At 43.1% G+C, this 24,627-nt stretch overlaps 2 protein-coding genes across 4 annotated transcripts in view; one reads left to right on the top strand and one right to left on the bottom strand.

The window, feature by feature from the left end:
- Nucleotides 1-24,627, bottom strand: part of LOC143305497 (uncharacterized) — a 743,008-nt gene that overhangs the window by 288,708 nt on the left and 429,673 nt on the right. The window lies entirely within an intron of this gene.
- On the top strand, nucleotides 1,317-9,063 carry LOC143305535 (uncharacterized). Its single transcript, XM_076689565.1, has 3 exons — nucleotides 1,317-1,613; nucleotides 8,131-8,218; nucleotides 8,310-9,063. Exons 1-3 carry the CDS (start codon nucleotides 1,371-1,373, stop codon nucleotides 8,951-8,953), a joined length of 975 nt encoding a protein of 324 aa, XP_076545680.1. The 5' UTR covers nucleotides 1,317-1,370; the 3' UTR covers nucleotides 8,954-9,063.

The following is a 24,627-nucleotide window of genomic DNA, read 5'->3' on the forward strand; positions in this document are numbered from 1 at the left end:
TGCCCATTTCTAATGAACGTAAATCTAACTGGCGCGACCATTCGCCCTCCCACGATCCGCGACTTAACGCCTTCCGCCGCGAACCTACGCGAATTTTGAGTAGGGAAGTGTCACGGACATCTGGACACAGAACTGGAAAAGTTATTCGCGGTAGCGTCTCAACTCACCACCTTCGCGGCTACGGGAACTGAATTCCAGGACAATTCGATGCCCTGGATGTCGCGATCGCTCAAGATACTACGACTCCGAAACTGCGCCGCGCTTTTGCCCGAATCGGTGGCTGCCACGTTAGCGTCGTTGCGGTGTCTCACCGACCTGGAGCTATCACAGTGCTAGGCCTTGACCACCGCTTCAAGCTCTGAGGGGAAACGAGCTGATACATACTACCTTGGAGGAGCTGAGGATACACGGCATAAGTTTGGATCCGACCTACCTTGATCCAGACGTAGAAGACGTGGACGTCCCTGGGGACCTCCAGATGCCCTAAGTGGAACTAAATGCGGGGCCGGCAGACGAATGGGCAACCCTTGCGACGGTGTTTCGCAATCTGCGAGTCCTGAAGCTGCGGTTTTGCGGGTGGGTGGCCAATTCGCTAATCATACATATTGGACAGCACCTCAAGAAATTGGAACGCCTGGACTTGTCCGGTTGTTCAAATATCCGCGGCCAGTTTGTCTTAGAGCCGTTGGAGGCCCTTACGATGCTCCGTCAAATTCACTTAGTAAACCTCCACCCGAGCGTCGGAATCCAACCACTGGCGTCAGTACCCACCCTGGAGGAGATACAATGCCGAGCCTCGGCAGGGATTACTGACGAAGAGGTGTGTCAGGTAGTCCGCGGATGCCCAGAATTAACGAGGCTAAACGTAGAAGGCTGCCAAGGAATCACACAGCAAACCGTGAACGGAGTCACCGACATCGTCCGTCGAGAGGGTAGAGCCGCGGTACTGTGCCTCTGGGTAGGTGAGACCAATGCGCAGCGTTGGTCAAGAGTACAACAGTCCTTGCTCCTTAAAGTGGGTACAGACATGCAACAGAAGATAGTAACGTATCTCCGTCGCGCAACACACTGTGCAACATTTGTCGTTGCGCGACGATGTTACGTTGTGGACGTACACAGAACCTCGTGGCGTATCATCAGCGCGTAGCATTATGCCGTCCCATCAGTTTATGTTCGTCTTCCAAGCATAAATGGACATTGCGGCTGCAGCCTACATAGGTATGCATTTTTTAGTAAAAAGGAAAAAACGTAGATCAAGGCGTTGGTGGCAGACACAATTATATACAAGTAGAAGTACATATGGCGGTCACCATTTACTGTTAGATCTAAGCTTTCAATCAGTGAGTGGCTTATATAAAAATTTTACAAGAATGTCGCCAACAGACTTTGAGTGGTTGATAAAGTTAATTGGTCCCAAAATAAAACGAAACGATACGCATTGGAGAAAGGCGATTTCTGTTCAAGAAAGGTTAGCAGTAACCATTCGTTTTCTGGAGACTGGGGATTCTTTCACTAGTCTGCAGTACCTTTCCAAAATATCTAAACAATTGATAAGCACCATAGTTCCAGAAGTGTGTGAAGCTCTCATAGAAGGAATAAAAGAAAATATACAGGTATGGGAATTGGAACTTTATTTATTAAAACAAATATTTATAATATGTGAATAAGATAAGATTATGGTTTGATATCTTGTTGTTCATCCATATTCGGCATGTCCAAAGCCCCGGTGAATATCGATGAGAACCGTGAGGAAGCGCTGGCGCTGGCACAAGTTGTAACGTTTTTCTTTTACTACTTTTTACAAAGGAGAATGAACGCGAGTAGTACGAGCGTACGACTTCCCCTACGATTCTCAAGGAGTGGTTCGCTTTCGCTGCGCGTTCGCGAAGGCAGAAAGAACGGTGAAGTCAGTAATGAGACGTAGGTTTGCGGTGTAACAAAATACTGATTTATTCAACAAAAATATTAGTGACTGGAGTATGGCAAAAGAGCCTATCACAGAATGGTGGAAGCACCGCAAATATTATGGCAGTTTACGCGTTTAACAATCAACGGAACGCAATTCTCATCTCATAGATGTTCAATAGACGCGCTTGTTATAAAATATACTATACAACGGACCTGACTAGATTGATCGTCAATAATTCGTGCTGGGCACGCAGATCGGATTTACACGAATCGGAAATGTAATACAAGAATGATAACGCAAAAGAAAATATTTCAACCAGTCGAGCGACTTTAACGCGACTTAACAAAAAACTCAGTCTTCTTTTATACGGAAAAATGACTGGTTGAATACCGCACCTTAAGTATCGCGGAATAATTATTATTGAATAAAATATAACCTAAGAAAATAGAAGGAAATATAACGCAAAGAAAAGATCTCAACCAGCCGAGCGACTTTAACGCGTCTCAAAAAACTCAGTCTTCTTTTATACGGAAAAATGACTGGTTGAATAACGCATTTAAGAAAATATAAGAAAATATACGAAAATATAAAAGAATATACCAAAAAGGACCAGAACGCAATACCGTGACTCTAATCGGAATGCGAAAGGTAATATCCACACGACGGTTACAAAATTTCGTCGGTCGTCTACGATTTAAACGCCTTTCACCAAGGACGAGTTATTGTTCGCTCGATTCGTCTTGAAAACATACACCGAAATCACGACGCACGACGGTCGCGTGATCGTGGAGCGCGTAGGCAAAAAAGGAACGTTTAAGTTTACTAACCGTACAGCGAAATATTAGCTTTAACGCGCCTCTCAAATCGCAGAATGGCGAGCCAGTGGATTCCGAGGATACTTCCGGTCCAGCGAGGTTTTCACCTGCGAACCTCAGATCGACAGGGGCACTGACTTCACGATTTCACTCACAATCAAAGGATGAGAAGGTCGCGCACTAAGTCCCGACCCTCGACTCCTTTGCAGATTGAAATACGTGAATTTAAGAGTATCCGTTAACAGTGGATTTGCCGGAATCCGTCAACGTTCTTCCCGTCGTACACGGCGTACTCAAGGAAGAAATTAAGACTGCCAAGAGCGAGATCACGGCCCTCCAAATTGCAAAGTAAAATTGCCAGAGCACAAGCAAAACGATGATGACTCGACTAGGTTTCCCTAGGAATCAACGACGTCTCGGATATGCCTGTGTAGAGCGATCTTTCGAGGGTGCTGAGTCCCAAGATAGAAGGCCACTACTAAATGAAAGGGAGATGTCCAAGCTCGGGCTCTAGTCACGACTTGCTGGATCGCAATCTTAAGACGGTTGTCTCTTGGAAGAGAGCCGTAGGCGAAAGCGTCCGTTCTGCTTGTCGTTTGGGACCAGAGTGTCGATCGATGGATCGACACTGAGCTCCTTCGATCCGGCGTTCGAAGGAGGGGATCCGCGCACGCGCTCCACTATCATGAATAAGTAGGGATAGCACGTACCATCGCTATAGTTCCGATCTCTTACGAAAAATCTATGCTACTTTGTACTGTACTATGTAACTGTACAAATGTACGGTTTCATATACCCCCCTCTCGGATCTAGAGCGTTGATAGGTACTAATGAACGCGACACTCACTCTCCCATTCATACAACAAACAAAAAAAAATCAAAGTGATTACCTCAAAAAAAAAAAAAAAATCTAACTTTCTTTTGTAAAAAAAAAAAAAAAATCGCAGAATAAATGTCTTTGGCGTGGCCCCCCCCCAAAAAATATAACATTTTGATGAATTTCTTAAGTTCCAGGAATCCATCCATTCACTCTCTTATATCTACGCATATTTTGTAAATTAATAAAATGAGAAAACGAAAGATAACTATAAATAATATTACACAACAAAAAAAAAGAAGAAAACAGTCCTGATCTAAACAAAAAAAAAAAACGTGCTACTTTGCGCCGTTCTATTTGTCCGGCGACACATAGAATAAAAGAAAATGAAAATGGAATCACCACAATAAAAGAAAACATTTCTTTGTTTCACGAAAATATTGTTCACCCATACTTTTGGGCACTGGATTGTCTTGGCACAAACAAAAAAAAATAAAACACATTGTTTTTGGTCACTTTAAACTTTTATGTTTTTGTCACACGATCGTCTTCCTCCATCGAGTCTAACATGGCCTCTGTAAGCCTTAGCAACCCCAGTGGATCGTGGGTGTTCAGAGTGGGAATCTGGATTCTTTCTTCCAGTGTTGTCTCCGGGCTGGTGTGCACTTCTCCGCCGTCTGCGTCGTTGACCCTTGGCTCTGGCATCAGTGGGATGACCCAGTCGTCGATGATCATCTCCATCTCGGTCTCGGTGATGGGGGTGGATTCGGTTGAGTTACCGATCGTGGGACTCAACTTCTTCAACGTCTCAGGATGGTCGGCAGCTTGCGTTGCGGCCTCGATGGGGACGGTTGTCTCCGTCGTCTTCTCGATCATGGCGTCAATTAGCTGCCGTCGCAGGCCTTCATCGTCCGTGCGAGGCTCTTGACTCGGAGGGTCATAGGACGTTGATGCATCCATCGTGGTCGTTCGTTGTCTAGTGCGCCGCCTGTGCCGATTTGACTGTTGCTTCGCCCCCGTCCGTCGGATCCCTTTTCGCGGTGTTTGGGTCCTCGCATCCACTCTCTTTGCCGTGGCTTGTGTATGGCGGCCACGCCGCGCCGCTCCTGTTTTGGATGATATCCAAGGCCTCGGCTTGATAATGTGGTGCTGAGGCTCTTTGGGCTTTTTATAAATCAACTCAAAGCCTGTCTGCGTCGCCTTGCTATGCATTAACCAGGGTGCATAAGCCTGGATGCCTTGGGAACTGGTGCTCCTCGGTCGTATCGTTATTGATGCCATGACTGTCGAATTAGGACTGACGAATGTCGCTGGCGCGTGACTACCTCGAGTGGGGCCTGTCCCCACTCCGGGATCTTCGATTCGTGATCTTCCTTGCACTCGCTAGGCTAGATCGATATTCTCCCTCCCATATGGATTTTCGATGGCCGCCGCCTCCTGGAGGGGGTACCGATATGGTCGCAAGCTCGACGCGTGGAATGTGCCCTTGATTTCCCCTCTTTCCGTGTGACGCAATTCATACGTCGCCGGTCCTTTGATCTTTGTAATTTTATAGGGCCCCTCAAAAAGATGGAAAAATTTGGCGATCTCCCGATCAGCGGCATTGGATACTGGATTTGTTTTAACGAGTACTAAGTCGTCTTCTTTAAAGGGATATGCGACGCGTCCGCGGTTTGCGCGTTCCATTCTTTTCGCAGCTTTTCTTGTCATGTTGCCACGAGCGAGTCGTAATTTGGTGTGATGGTGCGTCCCTTGGTCATCTGGTGTGGGGTCAGTTGCAAACCATTTTTCCCATGGTCGATTGGGTGGTTTCTTCTTCAACAATTCAAACGGAGTGAATCTTGTACTGTCGTGGTGCAATTCGTTGCAACACGTCTCGATCGTTTTTACCCATTTTAACCAGGTGGAGTGTTTGTTTTTAATTAACGTTCGAAACATGCGCCCTATCTCGCGATTTACCCTTTCTACGGGGTTACTTTGGGGGTGTCTTATTGACGATAACGTGTGTCGAATTCCCAACTCTTTTAACGCGTCCCCCCATCGTTTTGACGTGAATTGCATTCCGTGATCGGTTATTATTCGATGCGGCTTTTCGCACTCTGGGATTAGCTCTTTTACAATCCGATTGATAGTTGCGTTAGCTGTTGCTCGCCGTAGCGGGTATAATTTGACATATTTTGAGAATACGTCTTCAAACACCGCAAGATATTTATACCCCCCTCTCGCGGTCGGCAAGGGTCCATAAAAATCAAGGGAAACCAATTCTAACGGAGCGTGTGGAATAATCGTCTGCATATCCGCGTGAATTGCATGAGTAGAGATTTTTACCCGTTGACAGTGGTCACACGTGGAGACGTATTTACGTATAGTTCTTGCCAGTTTTGGAAAATAGAATCTTTCGGAGATTAATTTGATACACTTGTCGCTGCCAGGATGGGCATAGACTTCATGTATCTCTCGAATCAACAACGATACTTTATTACTTGGAACGACGCAATTCCATTTTTGCGTACGATTTTTATGAAATAAAATTCCATTCGCGATGCGGTATTTTTCGAGGACTTTGCCGGAGTCTTCATTGACCATTCTTATGATTTGTGCAAGCTTCGGATCTTTCGCCTGAAACGCTGGTATGTCGTTAAAGAAATCTAACAATTCTTTAGACCATCCCCGGGCCAACGCGGCCAAAATCGGAATTCGTTTTTCGTGGCGTGACTCTGTATCCGGAGCTGATTGATCTAATCTGCTCATACAATCGGCCGGGACATTGTCCTTGCCAGGACAATGTCGGACTTCCATAGAATAATCTTGTATTGACAGAATCCATCGCGTAAGACGTTGATTAAGGAAACGACTGCTCATCAAGAAAGTCAGAGCATGATGATCAGTGGTCAAGATGATGTGTGCCCCGTATAAATAGGTCTTAAATTTATTTAATGCCCAAACGATCGCTAGTAATTCTTTTTCTGTCGTAAAGTATGCTAATTCAGCACCTTTTAAAGTCCTACTAGCAAATGAGATCGGTCTAAGGTTGCCCTGGTCATCTTTCTGAGCCAAGACAGCTCCCAGAGCAGAGAAACTAGCGTCTGTCGACAAGTAGTAATCGCGTTTTGGATCGGGAAATTGGAGAACTATTGTTTCACAAAATACTTTTTTGGTTTGTTGAAAAGCTTCTTCCATTTTTTGTGACCATTCCCATCGAGTGCCTTTCTTTAATAGTCCTAATAGAGGTGTAATTATTTCCGCGTGGTGTTCAGCAAATTTACTATAAAAATTTATCAATCCCAGAAAACCACGAAGCTGTTTAACATTACGAGGCGGTGGAAAGTCTCGAATGCACGAGAGCTTTTGTGGATCCTGTCGAATTCCATCTGCGGATAATATGTGGCCAAGAAACGTGGTTTCACGCGCTAGAAACTGACATTTGTCGAGGTTGATGGTGAGATTGTGTTCATGAAGACGCTCACACAATCTTGCCAGATGTTTGACATGCTCGTCAAAAGAGGATGAAACACACAAGATATCATCGATAAAATTTATGATAAACGACTCCATTCCTGCCAATACCAATCTTAGGGCACGAACGAGACTCGCGCTGCTTGTTTTCAAGCCAAACGGAGTGACTACAAACTCATAACATTGGCCGCGGTATAAAAAGGCTGTGTATTTGCGCGAATTGGGGGTGAGAGGAACCTGCCAAAAACTATTAATCAAGTCAATGCTTGATACATACGCGATTTTTGGAAAACGTTGGAATATCGCGTCGATTGTCTCTGACATTTCATGATCACCCAGCAATGTTCGATTCAGCATGCGCGCATCCAAACACAGTCTGATGCTTCCGTTCTTCTTAATGACCGGAACCAACGGATTAATGTACGGACTGTTGGAAGGCTGAATGATGTTATATTCCAGCATCTTCTTGATCTCTTCGTCCGCGTGCTCAAGGTATTTCATCGGAATTGGATACGTTCGTTGAACAAAGGGTACATCCTCGTTGACGATTAATTCGTGTTGGTAGCATCCAACGCGGCCTGGATTCTCTCTCCAGATGTCAGGGTGTTTAGCTAATACATCCACCAATTGTTCCTGTTGTATTGTTGGAATATTGCAAGAGGCGATTTTCTGCCTAATTCTTTCTCTGATTGATGTTGCACCAGATTGAGCAATTGTTTGTGGAGTTGTTAGTCGATTGACGTCGAGGTTGGGTGCTTCGTCTTCATCACACGGAGCCATGGTGATCTGCTCTTCATTATCTTTGATGGTAACCTTCAACAGATCTTCTTCAAGGTCAATTTTCGATTTTATCGCTCTTAATGTGTCGATTCCAAGGATGACATCATGGATTAGATTTGGAACAATGATCATGGGAACAAGGAATTGGGTGTCTTTCAATCGGATCGTGGCAAGGATCTGCTTTTTGAGGCGAGCCGATTTCGATCCGGTTGCACCTATGCCTCACAGCCTCGTCATCTTCCTGACTGGCGTCTATTGCATTTAGGTCATCGATAGTGTCATTGTTTACATCACTGCATTCGTCTGATTCTTTTTCAATCTGAAATGAAATTAGAAACACGCAATTTTTGCAGATACCAAACACATCAGAAGCATGGTTAGAAGTGGCGAAAGTGTATAACAATAGATGGAACTTTCCACATTGCCTCGGAGCGTTAGACGGTAAAACCCGTCGTTTTGCGAGCACCTATTAGTTCGGGAAGCGAGTTTTTTAATTATATATCGACATTTAGCATCGTTCTTTTTGCATTAGTGGATGCAGATTACAACTTTTTGTATGTCGATGCTGGAGGTCAGGGGAGAATTTCAGATGGTGGAATATTTAAAAATTGTTCCCTGTATAAGAAACTGCAGAACAATGAGTTAAATTTGCTGCAAGCAGAACCTTTGGATGGTAGACACCGCGAAGTTCCTTATTTCTTCATTGGAGATGAGGCATTTAGTCTAACTAGCACATTAATGAAACCGTTTTCGGGTATACATCGGAAGGGATCATTTCAGAGGATTTTTAATTACCGACTATCGTGCGCACGAAGAGTTGTGGAGAATGTCTTTGGTATTGCCTCAGCAATATTTCAGATACTCCGTAAACCTCTATTGTTGGAACCCGAAAAAGCTACGCTTATTGTACTGACAGTAGCCCATTTGCATAATTTTTTACGAAAAAGCTCGACTTCTTGCCGACTGTACACGCCACATGAAATATTTGATACAGAACGAGAGGGACAATTTGTACCAGGAACGTATAGAAGTATAGCTAGTGAGCCTATGTATTCTTTACTTTCTCTAAACAGGATTCCCAGAAGACCATCTACAGATGCTACACAAATTCGAGAGGAATTGGCGGATTTCTTTCTAAATGAAGGCAGCATTTTGTGGCAAGACAATTATTCATGAACAATGTAATGACATATATCTTGCAATATATATATACTTACAGTACTGCGTGTATCACGAACTTTGTTTTTGTCCCAGAGAAACAGTAATCTCTTGAAAGCAAACCAACTATTCTCGTACACATCCGAACGCCCTACAATAAAAACATACTGCTTAACTTATTATACCACTTAATTTTCTGATACAATTCTTCATTCTATTTATTATGTTTTTCTGTACTATGAAATAACCAACTCTACATATTTATTAACACTTACCTTTTCCTGTGCCACATATTCATTAACACTTACCTTTTCCTGTGTCGTGGCTTTTTTTGATTTTTGCTTTTTCGCGCCTGAGTGCTGATAGCAATGCATTCATTTTTTTCTTGCACTTTTCTTGAGGTTTCATCTTTTGTGGTGCTTAGCTCTTGTGCTATTTTATCCCACGCATCACTTTTTTTAATTTTATGATAATACTTGGGATGCTGAGGATCCCACAATATTTCATGTTTTCGATAATTTTCGATTAATTGCAGCTGTCGTGACTCGTGGCAATTTCGTGGGTTGCCCGAAACGTCGTATTAATTTCAAAATTAATTTCCATTAATTAATTGTCTATTCTAGTCTCCGAAAAGACGATGAGACCAGATGATAAAAAACGTGCCCGAAACACATTGTCGGGGACGGCAATGATTCGGGGGGGGGGGGGTATTTGTCACATCCGGGTTACTTTCTTCATAACCCGACCTTGCGTTCTCCGTTCGGTGCGTAGCACTTGGAAGAAATTCCCCTACGGGAGGTGCAAGGAAGGGGTGTTTTAATCTTTCTCATTTTCGTTATCCTGTCCGCGCTCCCCCTAACTTGTGTCTCCTCGCCGAGTGCGCTGCACTTGAAAGTATTCCTCACGGAGAACACAAGAAAGGGGTTTGAAATTAAAATAATAATTCTCCTTCTTCTTTTTCTCTTATTAGCTTCAATAGTTCAACCGTCAATATACCGAGCTTGTGTACCTCGCCAGTGCGAAGCACTTGGAGATAACCCCAGGCGAGGCACACAAAAGAGGCTATATTTAGTTCTTTCAAATAATACCAGTCAACCTTTCCTTGGGATGATTGCCTAGTCGAAACTGCGTAGCGACAAAAACTTCGAAAGTCGAAACCGTTTAGGGAGAGGTATCATAAACATCCTTCGCCGCGCGGTTAAGCAGTGCGACACACTTGGAAATTTCCCAACTTAACCGTGCAACATAAAGAAGATTTTTGTTCTATCCTGCTAGCGAGGTACCTCTCCTACCTGCGAAGCATGCGTCAGCCGACCTTTCCATAAGGAATGAATGCAATTAAGAACAAAAGCGATTGGTATGAAACGGAATGAAACTGTTTGAATGATTATGGAATGCGAGGGTTTGCGTGACAACCACTGTAGTTTGAAATTGTTCAAGAACGTTCGAGACAAAGGTCGACCAAGGCAATAAACATCGTCAACGAACTACAGCTAAACCGTTGAAAATTAATGTGCGCGGAACGAATGTCATCTAACAAAAGCGCGGCTTGACGATGATTATAAAACACCGATTGCCGTTTTACGCAAACCGCCAAAACACGAATAAGAACGGAATAATTCATACTATTCAATTAATAGTCATTCAATATAGTAAATTAATAGCTATCATAATTTAAACCTTTCGATACCGGGAATATTAGCTAGAAAAGCCTCTTTGATTAGCAAATTCGAATAAAATCAAGTCGTAATAGATTTCGAATATTCCAGAAACTTTAGAATTGCGACGCATGGAATTCGCGTAGCGTTAGAGGGGTAGAAAGAAATGGACAACGTTAGACGAAGGCAGAAAGAAAGGTCAAGAAGGGATGAGGAAACTAGGAAGAACGGCCAACTAACCCAATGCGCACGAGATTTCCCCTCCGATGTACCCTGATTTGCCAAATGATGTCCCCACTTTGGGCCCATGATCGCGGGTCGAACCCTGAGACACGATCGCTTGACTGAGGCAAATCACTTTTCGTCGAAAAATCGTGAGGTACGTGGCGGGGAGCCCGTGTTCGCGTCGAGCAATAGTTTTCGCGTGAAAATCGTAGTAATTAGCTGCCCGGTAAAATCCTTGAAAAAGGCAGAGTGCCGGGAGATTGCGATTCGCGTTTTCCGCGTTAAAGACTCTTACGAATACGTTAAAATTTCATACTTTTCAATTTCTATCTTTTCCTCTTTCGTTTTAAATCGTTTCGCTAAATTAATTATTTTTCTTTTTCCGTGTCGCGTCGTTTTGAAATCAGTTTTCGTATCGTATCGTAATTAATCGTTTTCCGTAACAGTTAAACCGTAGTAAAGGCCGATCGCTACCGCGTTGTGCAAGTGAAAGTTTCTCATCTCTTCTTTGCCTTCCAGATTTCTAGACAACACCAGCGACCACTAAGCGAATACAAAAATCTTATCATATATCATTTTACATCGAGCTTGGTAAGTTGTCCATTTCATTTCTATCCAATGCGACGAATCTGGATTTAGTGAGGCAAAACGGGCGATCTACGGAACCGCGTGTTCTGGAAAATTTCCTACTGGATCGTTCCGCTAAACACTGCGATTTAAGGTATCGAAACATTAATTATCGAATTATCGAATCAAAATTTTAATTAATGAATAATCAATAGTTCATTTGTTACTGGATTCATCCTCAATTCAATAGATCTCATTTTTTTATAACTTTATACTTTTCTTGCTAATATATATATGTAGGATTGGGACGGGCAGAAGGTCGAGTATCTTATTTGCATTCAAAGAAATGTTTAATTATAAATTTTTAAAAAAGTACATCGAGTACGTCCGCTCGCGTTCATGGCTGGACAACTAATGTCCCGAGCCTCGGGAATGGGAACCGGACGGCGCGCGATGGTCCGCCGGCAGGTCATACGCAGCAATAAAATTTTATAACTCCGGCAATTCTGCGTGTTCCATCATGAAATTTTCAGGATATTTAGAAAACTCTTTAAAGATTCTACAGAAAAAATTTCAGACCGATTCGTGCTCCCCCTTGGGGTTATTTTCAAGTTTGAAAGTTATAAACATTATTTACAACAATTTGAAGATTGCGTTGACACATGTAGTAATTTTTTTATTAAACTTTGAAGTTTTACCTATAAAATGCCGGTTCATGCATGTCGATATCTATAATACTTTCCGAGTTATGATTTTTTGAAAAAAAAGTGACCCTAAATTTTCAGTCCTTATAACTCGGAAAATTTAAACAATATCGAGGAACGGAGCATCGATTTTTTGTTCGTACATTGGGTTCTACAAGCGTACAAAATTTAACAAAAATCCAAGACCATGCGGGAAAAAGTGTGATCACTTTGCGTGGAATGGCCCATATGGTCGCCCTATATATGTGCAACAGCCGTACGGCTATATGTCGTAAGCCACGCTGGACAGGCGGTATTATATCGGGTGATCAGAAATTTGTGAATTATGATTTTTGTTCAGCGCAAAGTATTCTTTTGTGTAATAAAATGTTTTTTAGCAATTTTATTATTGTCTAAGATTTCTTTTCAAATCCATTCCTTTAAGGGGGTAGACACGGGTAATGCAGCAAGGTGACATTACCGGCAAAAATGGGCCTTTTAAGAGGTTTACGGGAATCGGTTATTTGTCCTTATATGAGGATCTTGAGCTGAACAACGAGAATGGAAAGTAAAGCACCATTCTTTTTTACACTGAATTTCGAACAGGTTCATTACGTCTCGCGCCTGGTGTATGTGGTGCTGCCAAACACCAAGTGTGGAAGGATCCATCATACGTCAGGCGCATAAGGTTCTTTGTCATTTCCTTATTTTCCGTCTTACGAAGATAAACAAAGTGGGCAAATATATATAAACAAAACATGTCTCCACCCCCCAGCAGTTAGAAATCCTACTCATAAACGTCCTGTCTATCCGAAAAAAAAGCTATTTTCAAAATTTCCATTAATTCGGAACATGGACATTTTTGAAAGTTCTGCCTAAATTTATTTTTTATCTTCATTTTTTGTTTTATTTTTACGAATAATTGTTACAATAGTCGAATTATGTTTCTGCAATAATGTAAATTCCACGCTAGTTTTCTTTTCTTCTTTTCGATCCATTGTGAGGGCTAATAAGTGAAATGTAATATTAGTAACTTAAAGTCTGTGATAAGTATTTAGGAAAATACTACGGAGCTGTACAAAATAAAAGAATACAAAAGGTAGGTACATGAAAATACAATATAATTATTGGATAATTACGATGACATATATATTTTCCTTATATGTTACACGTAAACCTACGTCACATCCATCTTAGAAATCGGAAATGTGAAGGCGACTTTTAATTGTTTCTAAAACACAAGTGAACTGCGATTTTGGCGGGCTGCAGCATTAGGACGCTAATCTATCGACGAGGATTATTATCAAAGCTGTTACAGGATTGCCTCGAAATAAGCAAGTGGTTTCTGCTTCGAAATAAGCGAGATAGTGCGAGAATGAGAGGGCATGCTATATTCTATCCTTGTTCAGAAAATAACATCGCTGTTCGGCCGATTTTTTTATGACATGTTGCCATCCGTCCCATTTCGAGAACAAAGTCAAGCCTAATAGCATATGTAAGCGCGAAGGTAGCAGCAAACGCGAGTTGCTCCATCCCGAGCGATTCTAACGTGTATGCGAAATTGCGACAACGACGCCATTAGTAATCGAGGCTATGAAGGCGAAGGACTGCCGTTGCCACGAACGAAGGACTGTTCGAGTTACTAATAAAATCTAGAAGTATTAACGATACGAGCGAAGGAAAGCTCTATCTCGGGAAAAGACAGTTTCTATTATTTAATTAAATTGGGTTCCTGGTGTGCCAAAATAAAGACTTTATTTGTGTTAAACCATTACATATAGACTTTTATTCTATTCATTGTCCGACACGTGGTCGAACGTTCCCGAAGGTTCGGTTCTTACACATATTTACCTGCTTCTACCTCGAAATAAGCAACCGTTCGGTGCCGAGCAAGTTACTTCTTTATAAATTTAAGGTGTTTCGTTTGTATTTTGTATCTTATAATTTATCTTATAATATAGTATTTATTATTATTGTAGTATAGTGTAACCGTATATGTTACATAAGTAGATCTATCCAAGCCAGTAGGGGTATACTCCTTAAGCGACGATGATTCCCACTCGCCCAGGATGCATGCGCATCGACCCCCACGTGGGATCGATCCCTACCTAGGATCGATCGAAGGAGGTCGATACGAGAGCGATGATCAAGCACTCTACGTTCGATAGCGCTAGCGTTAAGGGGGTAGACACGGCACGTGACCTCTCCGATTCGGGACGTCGGTATTACAGCAGTTTTTTCGTTAGGCCTAGTGGAGCCACTTGCGTGGTCTGGTACGAACTTGAAAGGTTTAATTCTCAGCTAGCGTGCGCGCAACACGATCTAGGAAGGCAACAGCGCCTCAAGCATTTTTACAAACACATTCAAACGCTCATCTCGCCAGAGGCATCGCGACGATCCGCCTGAAGAACGAAAGCGAAACATTGGCGCGTGGTTAGAGTGAGATGTAGGGTGATCATGCTATCCTTCTTTCAACCTAAATGATAGAATTGTCCCGCTCCGATAAATTCTGACTGACTGAACGCGTGAATTTTATATAGCGCACCGTAGCACCCCTCGCTGCTGAAAAATATATGCCTACTCTGAAGAACCGAAGGAACGTGCAAACTGAGAAACTTTTTAGAAAAAGTTATTAACTTCTTTAAATAAATGTTTCTTAATTAATAAAAATATACAGGATACGTCATGCAATTTCTGACGGGTTATATCTTGAATTTGATAAGAGATAGGAAAAAGCTGTTTATGTAAAAGTTCAATGGTATGATAATGTCTATTTTTCTGTGATTTCATCTTCTCCGTGAATGCAACGATGCACTCAAAAATGCAAATCCACTTTTTATTTAAATGGAATTGCATCAATTTTTACTTGTGTCAACTCCTTGAAACATTCTGCATAAAAAAGTACTAAGTATGGTACTATTAGAACTAATAAATGGAGGGACCTCGCATATATTCAGCCGAGATGTCAAATCTCGAATTAGATGCGACGACCAGCCAAGCGTGAACGTAGAAAGGGACAGACAGTGGAGGAGAGGGAGAGCGGTCTAATGATCAAAGGAAAGAGCCGAAACGTATCGGTGTAACTAATACTAATTCAATTATAAAACTTTTTTATTTTTGACTTTTTTTTACTAAAACTTTTACTAGCGCACTGTTTTCGTCCAGCATACACGTATGGCTGCGGCTATTGCACTCCTTGTGCTCACCAAATATATGGCTAGGAATACTTAAAATGTCCTTCTGAAGTTCTCTAGCTTTGATATGCTGAGGTCCTTTTTCTTGTTTTCACGCATTGACTGCTAAAACAACAGCTCTACGAATATTTAAAATATTTTTTTTTATGATATTTCGGTGTGCAACATAGCCACGAGCTCTGTGACCCTTCGTTTGCGTTTTCTCCGCAACGTGTCTCAACTTTTCACATAAATTACAAAGTAAGTGATTGGTACACTCTACTTTTCTAACGGTTACTTTTTGTTCTCGGTAAGATCTGTTATTCACAATAGTATGATACACGTTGCTATCACCATCGGCAACAACCGTTCTATATATCAAGCCATGCATTTCAATGCTGCAATTGAAACCTTCAGCAATAGCATCACTTTCCATGCTACTAGAACTGGCATAACGATCATAGTTTTTATAACATTTATGTTGTTTTGGGGATTTAGCTTTTCGTTCCGCTATATCACATATTGTGCAGTATTTATTTCGTATGCCGATAAACAGAACTTTTCCTGTGCGGAAACCTACAATGGCACCAACCCCGCAAGTGAATTATAATTCGTACCATACGATCTCTTCATCCAGCTACCATCCGCTATGACAGTTATGTACGGGATACCGTCGACGACTTCATTGTTTTCAGAAGCTAATCGTCTTTCTTCTTCACCTGCTTGGTATCCATTGCGCTTTTCATAAACTCATCGACAAGTTTTTCACGGTACCTGCGGTACGTCGTTTCAGCTATGCAGGGCATGTTCAGGGCGGCACATAATTCTTGTAATTGTGCATTCGATTCCGACTGTAACAGTCGCGGTCGTCATAGCCTCATTTACATTCATCATATCTGAATGCATAGGTTCCGACCAAACAGTATCTTCGTAATTGCACATTTGGCACTTGAAGAAAAACTGTGTCAAACACCCATGCTGGCGACTGCCGATCATTTTCCAATTGCGAAAATGACATTCAATACCTCGCGCATGATTGTCGAACATTCGATGTATGTCATTCCAAAAGAACTGAACGTCAACAATGCAGTGGCCATCTGGCACATTTTCCGAAATACGTGCCACATCTACGTGTCCGACGCCTACGACGAGATTGTCGTCGCTATTGTCCAGGACGTTTTGTACAGTGGGTCTCTCACTTGTACATTCGCATTGTACAGGGTGTAAAAAAATTAAATGTCACGACCTATATGGGGTGATTCTACACCTCTGGATCGGTGGAGATCTGTCAAAGAAAGCGACCGCAAAATTGACCTTGACCCCTAATTTCAAGGTCAAACTTTTTTATTGGCTTATCGTATAGTGCTCATCGATGGGATAAAAAGTCTGAAAGGAACCATGTGCCGGAAATCAACCCTTCTCCTAGAAAAAAGCCGTCAAAGTTTCCATATACCATAATGCATTAAACGTTGAGTCGCCCGGTACCCCTCTCCACTGATCTTAGCACGGCAGTCTCGCGTATCGCTCGAGTTTCATGCTATAGGACAAATCTTGAATTTCAATCACAATGCCAGCATATAGGAAGGGTAAATTCTAAGAGAGCATATTTAAAAAGACAAAATAACTACATAAGTAAAAGAAAATAAAAGAAAATAAAAGAAAATAACTGCGATGTGTTAACGAACTGTGAAATGATCAAACTAAACATTTATCTTGCGTTTATATTCGAAGTGCAAAACTTCAGTGAATTAAATTCATTCTTATTTTCTTTTACACACAGTATGCTCTCTTAGAATTTACCCTTCCTATATGTTGGCATTGTGATTGAAATTCAAGATTTGTCCTATAGCATGAAACTCGAGCGATACGCGAGACTGCCGTGCTAAGATCAGTGGAGAGGGGTACCGGGCGACTCAACGTTTAATGCATTATGGTATATGGAAACTTTGACGGCTTTTTTCTAGGAGAAGGGTTGATTTCCGGCACATGGTTCCTTTCAGACTTTTTATCCCCTCGATGAGCACTATACGATAAGCCAATAAAAAAATTTGACCTTGAAATTAGGGGTCAAGGTCAATTTTGCGGTCGCTTTCTTTGACAGATCTCCACCGATCCAGAGGTGTAGAATCACCCCATATAGGTCGTGACATTTAATTTTTTTACACCCTGTACAACGATAGTTTCATCGTTTTTGCGAAGGGCGTTTTCTGATAAGATGCGTCCCATATCGTTATTTTCGCGAAGGGCGTTTTCTGATAAGATGCGTCCCACGTCGTTAACATTATTTGGGTAAAATAAAGGATTTTTATCAGACATATCTGTCTGACTATTCTCCTTTACACTGTTCCCAAAAGACTTTAGTGGTACATAAAATTTTTCTTCGAAAACTGCAGCGGCTTCAATCGTCATTGTCGACGATTGCCGTTGTTTCTGTTGCCTGCAAAGTAGAATGCATAAAATTATAAATATTTATAGGATAATTCATACAAATTACTGAAATGTATAAATCTGAAACACTTACAGTTTTCTATAACCACTTTTCAGGGAGAGTTTTCTCCCTACCAGCAATCCTTTACGACTGCTACCTTTTTTATTTCCCATTTGTGTTTATTTTTTTCACAATGCTTGGAAATTTTCTCAATAATATGTCTTCTACGTTACCGTGAAGACATCTTATTGGCAGAAACAATTAGATGACAACGCGGGCCATGGTAACGCACTTCGTACGTGTGAAACAAAAACGAAACGCCAACGCTGTCGCGTTTTCTAATTTCACTGAGATCGACGGTTCAACGAATGCTACGAACGGGAAAGGACACAAGAATACAAGATCCAAGATGGATAAAAGCGGCATTAAGTGTTTCTTTTTATTTTTACTTCGCGGCTGTCTTCACAGTTTGTGTTTTCAATCTTCAATCTTTGAGTTATGTGCATGCTTAAAATTTCATCGAGATCGATCAATGCATTTAGAAGTTAGAAGTAATTAAAATTTCAGATAATCGCCTAAGAACAGTAGTAGTTACATTTTTAGATGAAAAGCCACGATTTTCAGAAATTAATTACTTGTAACTTCTCAGTGCATTGACCGATCTCGATAAAATGTTCAGCATACACATAACATATTCTTTACAGTAGAACAGCAAAAGTACCTTGATAACATTTTTTAATTTCAAATAAGAAACTGGAAAGCGATCATTTTGACCACTTTGGTAGTTCTAGTGTTAAATTTTCATCACGGGCTCAAATAAAAATTTTTAAAGTTGCCTTTTTTAGACGCGTGTCCCCGAGACAATGAAACAGACGACTATTCCAACGGTTTCTGCATCAATTGTTGCAATAATTGTTGGAATAATCGTGTGTTATATTGTCTCGCGGACATGCGTATACACTTTTACTATTTTTTTCCAGATTTAGAATAATTGTAATTTTATATCTTACAATTAGTAAAGTATAGCTCATCGTCAGAGCTCGAGAAAATTTCCACTTTTCAGCCGATTTTCAGTTGTCTCCGCCTACCGCTATTCTCCTTGTCGCGACGTTCAGCGCGCAGCCGTTAGAGGCTCAGGAACCGTTAGAGGTTCAGGAGCGTATCACTCGTACACATATGCTTTAATGGAAACCTATGTTTTTGACTGCACCAGTCGATGCAGTTTCTTGTGCTCTACATAAAAGTACTAACATACTTATGCCCTAAACTTATTCGTTAGAAAGTTATCGAAGCTAAAATTTTTCTAAATTATTTCTGTCTCTCGGCAAGGGTTCCAGAGTACCTATGTTACGACAAGTGTTCGAACGGTCCTCCATTGCAGTCCAAGCACTTTTCCATCCGCTTCTTGACGTTGCGCAACACGTTCCTGATGTAGCGGCAATGCTGCTACTATGCCCTCGACCTTAAAACAGGGAAAGTTTACGACAAGGGATTTGGCGAGCTTGGTTACCGTTAATTTTAACATCTGGTGACCACTCGCCAGGTCCAACATGTTTTCCGTGGACATGACAGTCCGTTTGGGGTTTTTCCTAAATCGCGGCGATTTTGCCGCCTCTTTCGTAGGCGCGGCGTGCTCGCTGTCCTTGTCTAGGGGTACAGTATTTAACCCTGGGCAAGCGACGACGAGCGGCCACTTAAAGTAAGATTTTGTCAAGCGCGTATGGTGTGCACGTCACTCCGTAACGTGTAAGTTTGAATTAATAAATATCGAGTGAGAGAAAGGAAGAAGTAACATTTACATTTCCTACCCCTTTCAACAACTCTCCTCATTGGTGACCCCGACGTGATATCGGCGTGGAAGTGAACTTTAAGTGCTTAGTGTGATTTACCGTGACATTTTCTAGTGACTTTTGCAGTGACACTATTGTGACTCCTTATTGTAAGTTAGTATATTTAATGGTGTTGACTCTTGTAAATTAAAAGACAATTAGTAAAAGATGCCCACGAACGGTTCGTCTGCGGCTACGTCCACGTCTGCGTTTGATCGAATTAACATCAAGCTCCCGGAGTTTACTCCTGAGGACCCCGAACTTTGGTTCTGTGTGATTGAACGCAATTTCTTGGCCGCGGGGATTACTTCGGATGGCATAAAGGCCAGTTATGTGACGGGTGCGCTTGGGCCCCGGTATATCGCTGAGGTGCGCGATGTCCTATTGGACCCTCCGGCCACCGGCTTATTTGAGGCGTTAAAAAAAGAATTGTTTAACCGGTTAAGTGTTTCCAAGGAGAAGAAGGCCAGAAGACTTTTGGAGCATGAAGAAATTGGTGACCGCAAGCCATCGCAATTTCTTCGGCATTTGCGTGATTTGGCGGGTACTTGTGTGTCCGAGTCCTTATTGCGAACCCTTTGGTTGGGACGTTTACCTGCGAACGTGCAGGCCATTCTGGCGACGCAAATGGATACGGCGCTGGATAAGGTGGCCGAGTTAGCGGACGCAATCACCGAAACCATGCCGGGACGTCCTGTGGTGGCCGAAACAGCAGCCGCCGGTGCATCAATGCAATCGTGCTCCGCGGATACTATAACGGAGCGGATGATGCAGCTGCTCATCACTTTAAAAGGCCAAACGGAAGTGATGCAGAGCCAAATCGCGGAATTGCGTACAGCACGGAGAGACTACCGGCCTTTTCGGCGATTTGAGCGGAGACGTAGTTCGTCGAGATGCCGGTTCAACTCGCGAGAGCGATCCCCAGCGCCTGATGGCATGTGCTGGTATCATGCGAATTACGGGCCCAGGGCGCATCGGTGCATCGCGCCATGTTCTTACGTACCACCGTCGGGAAACAATCAGGGCAGTCGTTAATGGCGGCTAGCGACGCCAGCCCGACGTTTTGCCGTCTCATCATTTGCGATCGGAGATCGGGTACGCAATATTTGGTCGACACAGGCGCGGACCTTTGCGTGTTCCCGAGGAAGTTGATCCGTGGACCTTGCTCGAGTTCCGAGTACGAGCTCTCCGCGGCGAACGGCACATCGATTGCGACGTACGGCACGAAGACCCTGACTTTGAATTTGGGTCTCCGTCGGGATTTTACGTGGAGATTTGTTATTGCTGATGTCTCCCGGCCAATCATTGGAGCGGATTTTCTGGGCCATTTCGGACTCCTGGTTGATGTGCGGAATCGGCAACTGATCGACCAGACCACGACGCTGTCGACAAGGGGCGCACCGACTCAGGAGGACGCACCGAGCATCAAGCAGGTATAAGGAGAATCCGTTTTTCACGAGCTACTGCGCCGTTTTCCGGACATCACTAGGCTGAGCGGAACACCTGCCGAGGTAAATCATAGTACCTGCCACTATATCAGGACTACTCCAGGGCCACCCGTAGCCTGCAAACCACGACGGCTTGCACCGGACCGGCTCCAAATTGCGAAGAAGGAGTTTGAAGATATAGTATGTCTCGGTATTGCGCGACCATCTGAAAGTAGTTGGTCTTCGCCGTTACATTTAGTTCCGAAAAAAGGTAGCGATGCGTGGCGACCTTGCGGCGATTATCGCGCTCTTAATGCGCGTACGATTCCGGACCGATATCCTATCAGGCATATAGAAGATTTTGCTCAGTCTTTGCGTGGCAAAACAATATTTTCGACTATAGATTTAGTTAGAGCGTATAATCAGATTCCGGTAGCGTTAGAAGATATTTCAAAGACGGCTATTACTACCCCTTTTGGATTATTTGAGTTTCCATTTATGACTTTCGGTTTTCGTAATGCCGCTCAGACGTTCCAACGGTTCATCGATGAGGTATTGCAGGGGTTAGATTTTTGTTACGCGTATATAGACGATATTGTAGTCGCGTCCAGTTCGGAATCGGAGCATTTAACTCATTTAGAAATTTTATTTAGTCGCCTTAAGCAGTATAGTTTAGTAGTTAATTCTAGGAAGTGCGTTTTCGGGGAATCAATAGTTAAATTTCTGGGTTATACCGTGTCTAAGGACGGCTCGAGTCCATGTGCGGAAAAGATTAGGACAATCAGAGATTATCCCGAACCAGTAACTGCGAAACAGTTGCGCCGTTTTCTGGGTATGGTAAACTTCTATCGACGTTTTATACCCAGGGCGGCAGAGGCTTAGGCACCGTTGAATGACCTGTTGGTCAACAATATTAAAGGGAATCAGCCCATTGCATGGACATCAGAGGCTCGGGATGCGTTTTACCGATGTAAGGATGATTTAGCTCGGTAACCTTGTTAGTGCACCCTGAACCTAATGCGCCTGTTGCCCTTACCTGCGACGCTTCGAATTTTATGGTCGGTGCAGCCCTGCATCAGCGTATCGGTGGTGTTTGGGAACCGCTTGCTTTCTTTTCAACAAAGCTTTCGCCTGCAGAGCAAAATTACTCAGCATTTGACAGAGAATTATTAGCCATTTATCGATCTATTAAGCATTTCCGGCATCTTATTGAAGGTAGACATTTCACAATTTTCACAGATCATAAGCCATTAATTTTTGCATTGGCCAATAGTTCAGATAAACATACTCCAAAACAGATCAGATATTTTGCCTTCATAAGTGAGTTCACTACCGATATTTGACATGTTTCGGGTCGCGATAATGTTGTTGCAGATGCTTTGTCGCGTATAGAATTAATAGAAAATAAATTAGATTTTGAGGCTTTGGCAGCGTCGCAGTCTACGGACCCTGTATTGAGAGAATTGTTGCAGGGTGGATCGGGTCTGACTTTTAAACAGATGTCTGTTCCCGGTTCTGAGGTGAAAATTTATTGCGACGTGTCGACGGATTCGGTACGACCTTTTCTTACAGCACCTTTTCGTCGTGCTGCATTTGATGCTTTGCACGGTCTTGCGCATCCTGGGGTTAATGCAACGGTCAAAATCGTAACACAACGTTATGTTTGGCCGTCTGTCAAAGCGGATTGTCGCGAATGGACCCGTGCTTGTTTACCTTGCCAGCGCAATAAAATTAATAAACACGTTTCAGCGCCGATCGGGTCGTTTTCCCGTCCTTCAGGTCGTTTTGAACATGTACATTTAGATATTGTAATTTTACCTGTTTCCGAGGGGTACCGTTATTGCCTCACTTGCGTTGACCGTTTTACCCGATGGCCTGAGGCTATACCCTTACGCGACCAAGAGGCGGTTACGGTTGCGAGGGCTTTCTTCGAGTGTTGGGTTTGCCGGTTTGGAACACCTGTACGCGTGACAACGGATCAGGGTAGGCAGTTCGAGTCGTACCTCTTCAAGGAGCTTAATGCTTTGTTAGGTTCGACTCATTTGCACACGACGGCGTATCATCCGGCAGCGAATGGCATGGTGGAACGATTCCATCGTCAATTTAAGGCGGCAATCCGGTGCCATCAGAGTAATCGATGGACAGAGGTGCTTCCGACCATTTTGCTGGGCATTCGTTCAGCATGGAAAGAGGACTTGAAGACTACCTCTGTGGATCTAGTTTACGGCGAGTCCCTGAGGTTGCCGGGCGAATTTTTATCTCCTTCGGCGGATAGTCGCGATACCGCCGTTTTTGTTCGGGAGTTACGTGAGCATTTCCGCAATATTGGGCCAGTTGCGGGGTCGTGTCACGGCAGTTCGCGGATCTTTGTATATAAAGACTTGATTAATTGTAAGTACGTATGTAAGTACTATTCTTAAGACGGGACTCTCCGAGAGCGATATTACAAGCGCCTTATGATGGTCCGTATGAGGTCGTAGATAGGACGGATAAGATTATAACTATTAGGATAGATGGTAAGAATAGAGTAGTTTCGATCAATAGAGTTAAGCCAGCGTTTGTAATTGCGGATGAAATTGTGACACCCCCAGAGCAGGAATAGGTAATACCTGTTAGGATCTCAGAGTCTCCTATTGTCGAGCCAGTGCCGTATCCGGCAGGTAGCCCTGTAAGAGCCGCACAGCAATCTGTATTACCGGTTCCAACGCGCAGTGCGGCGCCTAATATTACGCGATCTGGTAGGCGAGTGAAATTTCCAGACAGATTTCAAGCAGGATTTCCTTAGTTATAAGTTGTATTCTAGCGGGGGGGTGATGTAGCGGCAACGCTGCTACCATGCCCTCACCTTAAACCAGGGAAAGTTTACGATAAGGGACTTGGCGAGCTTGGTTACCGTTAATTTTAACATCTGGTGACCACTTGCTAGGTCCAACATGTTTTCCGTGGACATGACAGTCCGTTTGGGGTTTTTCCTAAATCGCGGCGATTTTGCCGCCTTTTTCGTAGGCGCGGCGTGCTCGCTGTCCTTGTCTAGGGGTACAGTATTTAACCCTGGGCAAGCGACGACGAGCGGCCACTTAAAATAAGATTTTGTCAAGCGCGTATGGTGTGCACGTCACTCCGTAACGTGTAAGTTTGAATTAATAAATATCGAGTGATAGAAAGGAAGAAGTAACATTTACATTTCCTACCCCTTTCAACAACTCTCCTCACTGATGTCCCTTTCCGTAATTTAGGATATTTCTTGCTGAATGCGTTGTTGGAGCTCTCCAAGATTAGTAATGGGGTGCGAATACACCCTATCTTTTAGAGATCCCCATAAAAAGAAGTCGAGGGGTGTGAGGTCCAGTGATCGCGGTGGCCATAAGATCGGCCCTCGTGTACCAATCCACTTCGTTCCATAAGTGTTATTTAAATGTCTGGCAACTATCTGTGAATTGTGTGCTGGAGCACCGTCTTGTTGAAAGTACCTCATGTTTTGCCGATCACTTAGAGCAATCTCTGTATCGTGTAAGAGAACTGGCAGGTCGGATTCCAGAAAGTTTAGGTACCTTTGACCGGTCAATGTTCCGTTAAAAAAATGTGGACCGATAATCCATTTGTCAAAAATTCCATACCAAACATTTACGCTGTACCGTATTTGATTGTTAGTGTTCCTCCTGAGGCGTGGATTTTCAACGGACCATGTATGTTCATTATGTC

The sequence above is a fragment of the Osmia lignaria genome, chromosome 8 (assembly GCF_051020975.1).
Source record: "Osmia lignaria lignaria isolate PbOS001 chromosome 8, iyOsmLign1, whole genome shotgun sequence".
Taxonomy (NCBI): Eukaryota; Metazoa; Arthropoda; class Insecta; order Hymenoptera; family Megachilidae; genus Osmia; species Osmia lignaria.

Coding starts and splice junctions, on each gene's coding strand:
- LOC143305535 (XM_076689565.1), top strand. CDS start 1,371: ATGTCGCCAACAGACTTTGAGTGGTTGATAAAGTTAATTGGTCCCAAA. Junction 1,614..8,130: donor GAATAAAAGAAAATATACAG/GTATGGGAATTG, acceptor CAATTTTTGCAG/ATACCAAACACATCAGAAGC. Junction 8,219..8,309: donor TTGCCTCGGAGCGTTAGACG/GTAAAACCCGTC, acceptor TTTTTGCATTAG/TGGATGCAGATTACAACTTT.